General features: G+C 38.3%; 1 protein-coding gene across 5 annotated transcripts in view; it reads right to left on the bottom strand.

Annotated features, from left to right (window-relative positions):
- Window positions 1–6,240: 6,240 nt before the first annotated feature.
- Window positions 6,241–8,882, bottom strand: part of Gldc (glycine decarboxylase) — a 203,077-nt gene continuing 200,435 nt past the window's right edge. For 4 of the 5 annotated variants that reach the window (XM_087183468.1, XM_004838263.3, XM_004838266.4 and 1 more), the window contains 2 exons: window positions 7,153–7,233; window positions 6,241–6,464 (listed from right to left, as the gene is read on the bottom strand). In XM_087183468.1, coding sequence (XP_087039594.1) covers window positions 6,321–6,464; window positions 7,153–7,233 — 225 coding nt within the window. In that variant the 3' untranslated portion in view covers window positions 6,241–6,320. Of the gene's footprint in view, window positions 6,465–6,925; window positions 7,054–7,152; window positions 7,234–8,882 lie in introns of all 5 variants that reach the window. The other variant, XR_015439925.1, reaches the window with a different exon arrangement.

The raw sequence follows: 8,882 nt of genomic DNA, 5'->3' as shown, positions 1-8,882 counted from the left end.
CAGAAAGTTTCTAGCCATTACTTCTTCAAATAGTTTCATACTTCTATTCTTCCTCCTATTCTCCTGGCACGCCAATAACATGAATATTAGATCTTTTGTTGTCAGACAGGTTCTGTTCATTTTTATTCTGTTGTTCAGATTTGATAACCCCTAATGATTGAATTCACTAATTCTGTTGTTCTTCATCTACATCCTTTAATCCCATCCAGGGAATTTGTTTTGGTGATTATATTTTTTAACTCTACAAGTTCCATTCTGTCTTTATGGTGCTCATTCAAGTTAAGATAGTGCAGGGGTTTTTTGTTTTGTTTTGTTTTGAGACGGTCTTGCTATGTGGCTCAGGCCAGCCTTGAACGCTCATGTGGCCCAGACTGGCCTCGAACTCATGGTGATCTTGCTCCCTCAGTCTGCTGAGTGCTGAGGTTACAGGTGTTCGCCACAACACTGGCTTTGTTTTTGGTTGTGTGGGTTTTTAATATTAGTCATTCTGCAATGTATCCAAGACATTTTAAATATTTTAAGACTCATTTTCCTATTTAAATGTTTCATAAGGAAATGGATCTGTTTAGTTCCAAATGCAGTCTGGACCATGTTTGTAGGCTGTAGTTTGTCATCTTAGTTTTCAAAGCCTTTGCAGTGCTATTCTGTTCTGGTACATGTGGGACTACCCGCAAGGTAGTCTGAAACTTAAGCATTAGTTTACTCATGTTTACTGTGTCGATTATGTAAAGTCCTACACATGGCCTGTTTGGGTCTGCCCAAGACTTACTACAAAGATTTGAAGACTGCCTTTCTCAAGTTCACCTCTCTCCTATTGCTCCTCACCCTCTACTTAGGATGGGAAGGTACTGCCACTTTACAGCTGATCACTCAGTGGGGGAGAGCTCTACCCCATAGTAGCAGCCAGATCCAGTGACTCTAGAGATGGATTTATTTCCATAGTGTTCACCTGCAAGTAGGGAGAGTATAATCAAACGGATCTTTTCCTTCAGGGTCACACTTTCCCATTCCTTTGGCTCATGAGAGGAGGCTTTTTTTCCTACATCAATTGATGTTTTCAGGTTGTAGGCTTCCCTTGCATTCAAGCCAAATGGACAGAAAAGAAAGTAAAAAGGAAGCAAAACAAAATGAGGAAGCTTCTGCCTAGTCATTCCTTAATCCCAGATTGCTTAGTCAGGTCACCTTGTATTTTCTTCCTTTTGGGATCTTTTGATGGTTGCTTTATATTATTTCAGTCAAAGATTTTACTGAATATACTTGCTGTGTTTGTGTGGAATGTGAAGTCCCAGAAGCAACCTTTCAAAAACAGATTTTCAGTGGGGGTGGGGGAATAAATATTTATAGATAAAGGAGCTCTATCTGAAAGGAAACATTTACCACTTAGGTGTATGTGATATTTAATGTTTCCAACAACCCAAAAGATAAGGTATTTCATTATAGACAAGCATACTTAGCCCACAGCAGAAAGGGCCTCACTGTACTATTTGAAATTGAAAAGGTGTATCTTCAGTTCTGTAAAATTTTCTTTCTCTTAAAATACTGCTCCTCTATTTCTCTTAATTCTGCTAGTTTTAGTCTACCTGACAATCTTAGTCGTCATTAATCCCTTTGTACTGTTTATTTGTTCATGTCATTCTTTCAATTCATTGAGTATTCTTTAACCCATCTAAATAAATTGGTATTTCAAGAACTGTTTAGAAACTATAGTTTTATCTGTTTTTGTTTCATAAGCTCATTGTCATTTGTGGATTTTGGTCCTTCCATGGTGTTTCTGAGCATTTACTTATTTAAAACTCTGGCCAGGTGTGGTAATGTACATCTGTAATCCCAGCACTCCAGAGGCTGAGCCAAAAGGATCACTACCAAGTCGAAGACAAGCTTGAACTACATAGGGAGACCCTGTCTGTAAATCTGTACATACACACATACTCATTCTCTCTCTCAGCTGGTTAAGAATTTTGCTGTTGATGCCTAACATTGTACTTCATTGTGTTTAACTTTGTGAGATCATCTTCCAAAGAAGTTTTCTGCTGAAAAGGTTTTATTCATGGCCTGCTTGTGGACATAAGTGCTTCCTTTAAAGAAATGTTTAGATTGTGTTTTATGACTTCTAAAACAACCAGATGTTATGTTTTGTTGAATGAGAGTCCATTAGGAATTGGCTTCTGTGTTCACATGCAGCCAAGCCTCCAGTGGGGGCATTTGTTTCAGAGAATGGACTGGAATGAGGATTTGTTTCCTGCTATGACCTTGGGTAAGTAGACTCTGCTTTTTCAGTCTCATATTAAGGACGTTCATAATTCTTAATGCCTAAATGCATTCTCTGACATCACTAGAACCATTAATTACTAATGTATCTCCATGTTCAGTCCTGGTTTCTTTACAGGCAATATGATTTAAAATTATGTGGATTCCCTATTAATTTCTGTCACCCTACAGTTTCCTTTTCTTTCTTCAGAATTTGTTTTTAACTAAAAGGATTTTTCTAGCATGTTCATGTCTTTGAAACAAATAATGGGAGCAGTTCTCATACCTGTTCAGTCTGTATCTAAGAAACATGAGTTGTCGGTATTTTTCACAAATTATTTTACTTACCACTCACATACCCCTGTGAGATAAATGGCATTATTTCCATTTTAGAGGGAAGCGTTTCAGAGTTAGAACTTGCCCTACTTACTGCTGTTCAGTAGTGGGTCTAGAATTTAAACTCAAGGACTGTACGTTGCACTCATTTATTTTTGGTACTAGGGGTCGAACTCAGGACCTTGTGCTTACAAGGCAAGTGCGGTGTCACTGAGCTAAATCCCCAGCCCTCACATATTTATATTTAATTCATATTCTTTTGCTCCTTGACAATTAAGTTGGTTGGATACTGTTCCAAAGAGAACTAATGTGCAACCTAAATTTCATCTAAAAACACCAGATAACAATTACTGCATGATGCATATTTCTTTAGACTCTTCTCATTTTTAAACTATAAAAATCATGGGTTTCATTCCTAAATGAAACCAGTTTGAGGAAAATCATTAAACTGTACAAGGAATTTTATTCCTTTTTTCCTCCCCAAACTGCTCCATGCTCAGAACCATTAGACTTTCAGTTGACAGCACTTACCCAAATGGCAGATGCTGTCCTAGGCTAAAAGCTGTCTTTGACTAAATGGAGAAATAATGTTTCTAGCTAGCCATTTTCCAGTTATATCTTCCAAAACGGCTAGCACTACATACCATACTTGCTGCTTTGGTAATGGCATATTTAACAGACTATTCAAGTATCACCTGCCAAGTAAAGTATTTTTAGCATTGTTTTTTGAGATGCATTTGAAGCGATTTCTTTTAACCATTAAAAAAAAATCCAGAATTTCTCACTGAAGGAACAATATTCCTATGCAGTTCATGTTAAATGAAAGGTCTTGGACACAGGTCAGCTTTTTCCCCCATTCTTTATAGCAGGCTTTTAAAGAAAATTTTTCATGCAGTTCTGTTTTGGTTGGTTGCTCCTACTGTACCAAGTAGCAGTTCTGGATCAAGTTTTCAGTGACAGCACTAGGGGAATTTGTTTATGGTGACTGACTTCACTCCTAGTGTCTGGATCCCACCCTGATTTCTGCAGTTTGAGTTTGGCTGTTTACTTAAAGTACTTAAGACTTCTGAGTCTCACCAAGTTGTTTTGTATTTTTCAAGTGATCAGAGAAGTGCTTTTGTAGGAAATTAAAAATGTCATACCCACAAGTACAAAAATACTTTTACTAGTGAGGTTAAAGGACGAAGCAACAAACGGATCAAACAGCACTAAAATTTCACTTGCATCAGTTCTCAAACCCATAGACCTCTCATAGTACCCAGAGATTTTTTCATGCAGTTCTCTAAAAAAAAATTCTGAATTCAACAGACTGTAACTACAGAAGAAAATATAAAATGCAAATTGGAGACTGTCATGTTAATTCATAAAAGAAAGTGTTTATTCTGCTTAAAAGGCACATTCTGCACATCGTTGTACTTAATGTCACTGTATTATAGAGCTAAAAATGGCTAAAGTGATAAATTTTATAGTATCCATACTTTACCATAATAAAATATTTTTAAATGTCTATACAAAGCCATCCAGAGGATGCTTCCTTCAGGGCCTGGCATTTTGTAGTTTTAAAAGATCTACTTACAGCAGACACTGGAAACACCATGCCAGTGTGCCTCTATGAGATCAGCGGTCATTTCTTTATTCAATATGTTGCTTTTTATTTAACACGCTACATGGAACACTCTGACTCAACACTGGAAATCCAATGATGAATCATATATGGTCCTTGTTTGCAAGGAACTTAAGTCTATGAGGCAGAGACACAAAAACTGAGTAAACATTAAAAACAGTTAACAGGAGAAAACAAACTGAGTGGCAAGGCAGAAAATAACTTATTTCTCAGAGATAGTAAGGAAAACGTTGTAAGATGCTGAAGAATAAATAGGAGCCAGCAAAACCAAGGTGGCTGGTGAGTGCTCCAAGTGGAGGATACCATACACATCAACATCAGAAGTGGGGAAAAGACCAGCATAAGCATCGGATAAAGACAGTAAACAGTTTGTCCTTCGTTATTAAATCATTCATGTGACTCTCCATTACCTGACATATTCTGGAGGCAAGCAGTGGATGACCAGATATGGAAACAGCTTTGGTATTCAATTACAAACACTTAAAGTAAAACAAAGAATTTGCTTGCTTTTTAGCTATTTATTTTCATATGCTGGTATTTCCTGAGGAGGCGTTGCTCCCTACCCTGATGGCTAGTTTGTATGGAGAGAATGGTTGTGAGCCCAGGAAAGGCAGGGTCCGACGTATGTAATTCCATGGCGGTGTGGTAGCCTATCTGAGCTGAAAGGCACTGGAGATGGTCAACTGTTGGTTAAAATTTTGGCTTCTCTTATGAGCCATGTGACTACAGGTGTTTCTCCACACCCTTCCCTTTTATGTAAAAAAGGAACCATGGAGATCATCACTTCTTCACTGCTTGGTTAGGCTAAAGTAAGACCTACAACCTTTTGAGAATAAGTGGGCTACTTGCAGAGAATTTAATAGAGCATGCAGACCTTTGTCCAGCTCATTATCATAAAGCCTAGTGACACTGAACAACTGCTGGAATAAGCTGCCATGCAAGGATCCAAGAAAGAGTAACACTCAGGTAAGAACATCTCAAACCACTGCTCCTTCTGAAGGAAAGTCATTTGTTGCCAGCATGCTAACTACCCTACCTAAAACCCAATCTTCACCTTCTCTTTAATTAAATTCTTGATTTTGACTGGGGTAGTTACATACCCAAATTAAAAAAAACTTCACCTTACTGCATGTTCAGGAGATTTCAAAAGCAGACTTAGATGAAATCTCTCTTTTCTCTTTCTGTTCTTTTTTTCCTATTTAGAAGGGATTTATGATACTTGGATATACAGCACCCATTTTGAGATAAGAATGAAAATTATGTGCAAAGAAACCCAGAACAGCAAGACTAAAGAGAACCAGCCCTTGGCTTATTACCCCTGGACTTACTGTTAAATGAGAGCAAAAAATTTTCCATTTGAATTTCTGTACTTGAGTTTCAATACATGCAGTCTAACACAATGACAAGGGCCAAAGTGAACTTCCCTGGTCATAAAGCCATTTTATCCAGTTAAAGGTAAAACTGATAATGTAACAAGGGCTATTGAGTGTTGATAAGATTCCCCTGTGAATCTGGGGTTTGGTGAGGCAAAATTATTAAAAAAGGAGGGTGTTCTTCAATTTGAAGTGTTTTTATTAGGATACTAATAAATGCAAATGAAAAACCCACACAGAGAAAAAGAGAATATCCCTCAGAAATGCTATTACAGATTAGGCAAATTAGCCAGAAGAGTTCTTCAGTGTATATAAAATGTAAACATTTGCCCTGGGACTTACCACAGCTGGCACAGTCCATAAAGACTTGTTTGGAACAAAAAGTATGTCTCTTTTTAAATCTCTAATATAACCCTCTAACATCAGTAAACTTGCCATTGAAAGTTAAAATTGGTAGCAGACCCAGAATATTCTATGCAGAAAACTAAATGGTTCCTCATCAAGGCAACCTGAACATCAACCAACATATGTGAAAGCAGAGGACTGAAGCACAGGAATCTTCCAGTGATTCACTACCACTCAATATGCTAATTGTATTCACATTTACCTTGACAGATTACAAAAATGCACAGTATATGAAACCCCTACTTGAGCCAGGAGTGGGAGATGAAATATTTATTGCTTATCAAATGCTTCAGGTAAAGACCTAAAATCAGTTCCTTGAACTTACAGAGAAAGGACTAAGAAGATGCCCTCTTCTGCTCAGAAAATGGGGACTCATAAACTTCCATGGGTGGGCAGGTACAAACCAGGTGCTGATCTCCATATATGTCATCAATCCGGGCAATGCTTGGCCAGAATTTGTTCTCTGGTTTCACAAAGGGCTGAAAAGGACAGAAGATGGGAATGGTGTGAGATGGACTGAGAGTTTTCCCTTGGGGGAAAAGGAGGTTATAATGATATTCCCACAGCCCAGGATACCATAAGCTAAATCCAATCTGTCCCCTTCCTCAAAAAAAATCCAAGTTTAGAAAAGGAAAAAATGGAAACAAAGTCTTTGTAAATAGGGAAGGGTGCAGGGGGTAAAGGGAGGGCAGAGGAATGGGTGAAAATTAAGAACCAAGGTACAACATGTAAAGGTACAAGATCCCAATGATGAATGTAACTGTATTGTGTACCTAAAATGTACTGATAAACTTAATGGAAAAAAGAAATCCAACTTTTGAGCCTTGATCCTGTGCCTCTCAGACTTCAGAGCACCTTCGCACCTTCTCCATATCAGAAAGGAAGATTGCACTTGGGTCTATCTCCCTGTTGGACAGTGGTAGAAAACATGTTCATTCACCTGGCAGGACTCGTTTTTGTCCTCCTTGTACCTAGGCTTGGCTGGTTGATCATCAGACTGACTTCAGGTCCCTGAAGGCCAATACCTCTGCTCTAAGTTCCTCACCATGGCTCCCATTTCGCAGCGTCCTACACAGTTTCCATGATGAGACCAGAGGAGGGGGAATAGGGAGGTGCAGTGCACATGAACACCATCCCAGTTGGCACATTCAGCTTCAGAGAACTTACAAGTGGGAATGCTGCCACCTCTCTGGAATATGGTCGATCCCAGTGGGAAGATGTGATGCAGGTCAAGGAGTGTGGAGACATCTGAAACAGACATAGGCAGAGGCGTCAGAGTAGTACACCACCTTCTCCCTCACTTTGCCAAGCTTCTAATGGAAGGCTGTAAAAAGGAAGCAGTTGTTTTGTTTCAATTAGGGGACAGGGTATTTTTAATGGTAAAATATTCAAATATTAGAAAGGTAGATGATGATAAGCACACCTGCCACCCAGCTAAAGTAAAATAAGGAATGTTATATTTGTTATACTTTTAAAGTAGTAAACATGACATAGTTGAAGCTGCTTGTTTTCCCTTTGGCAAGTCTTTGCTCGTCTTTCTCTCTAGTGATAACCACTTCCCTGAATTTGGTGTGTACTAGTGCTCTCATCATTTTTATACCCTCTGCACTTAGTAACGTCATAGCATAATTTGGCACTTTTTAAAAGTTTTTACCCTGTGAGTAGTAGTCTTGTTTTTGTAACTCAATTCTTTGAGATGTCTATTATCATTTTTTAAAATAGCCTAAATCCTGGAGGAATCAGCAATATCTAGAAGAGAAAGAAATGACAGTAAAAACAATTATATTATTTTTCCTCCATGAGTCTGTGACACTCATATAGCAAGGTGCCTGCCTTCTGTAGCCATTGGTCTCTGTACTCTTATCAAAGCTGGGTAGCTTTGGAACTTGCTTCAGCTTCCTATTTTTGCACTGTGGCCATAAAAACACAACCACAGCATACATGGTATTCTCAATTCATGGTCCTCAAGCTCAATGTCTGGACCTGAACTTAGGGCCAGAAATTTAGGACGATCACCAGATTTTAAATTAACATGTTGTACCAGTATATACTCCCACCAATAGTGGAGAAGGGATCCTTTTCCCCTACATCCATGCCACCATTTGTTATTGGTTGATTTCTTGATAAAAGCCATTCTTTCTGGAGATGGAATCTCAGTGTTGTTTTAATTTGCATCTCTCAAGTGATCAGTGACGCTGAACATTTTCACATATTTATTGGCATTTCTACTTCATCTGAGAAGCGTCTATTCATATCAGAGGCCCATTTTTGGAATGGGTCTTTAAATTTGAGGGAGGATTTTAGTTTTTTATATATTCTAGATATCAGTCTTTTGTCTGAGGAACACCTGGCAAAAAAATATTCCTAGTCTATTGGTTGTCTCTTTACTCTGTTGAGTTCTTTTGCTATGCAAAAGCTTTTTAATGAGATGAGATCCCAGTTAATTCTGTGTAATATTTCCTGTGGGCTTGTAGTTCATATTCTTTGCCTACACCTATGTCTTCAAGAGTTCCAGGTATTCTTTCTCCCAGATTTAGTGTTTAACATTTAGATCATTGATCCATTTTTATTTTAGTTTAGTGCCTGGTGAGAGACATGGGTCTAGTTGTAGTCTTCAGCATGTGGAAAGCCAGTTTTTCCAGCACCATTTATTAAAGAGGCTATCTTTCTTCCAAGGAAAATGTTTGGCCCCTTTGTCAAAGATAAGGGTGGCTGAGTGTGTTTGGGGTTGTTTCTGCATCTTCTTATTCTGTTCCATTGATCCTCAGATCTGTTGTTTGTTGTTTTTTTTCCCAGTACCATGCTGTTTTCACAGTAGCTTTGTAGTAGAATTTCAAGTCAAGGACTGTGATGCCATCTGCCTTGCCTTAGTTGCCCAGAATTGTTTTTGCTATTTT

This window comes from Heterocephalus glaber, unplaced genomic scaffold (genome assembly GCF_053883595.1).
Source record: "Heterocephalus glaber isolate CG9 unplaced genomic scaffold, H.glaber_assembly_v1.0 deba00001481, whole genome shotgun sequence".
NCBI classification, from domain to species: Eukaryota; Metazoa; Chordata; class Mammalia; order Rodentia; family Bathyergidae; genus Heterocephalus; species Heterocephalus glaber.
Note: the sequence above shows the minus strand (reverse complement) of the source record. Positions and strands in the feature narration are given on the sequence as shown.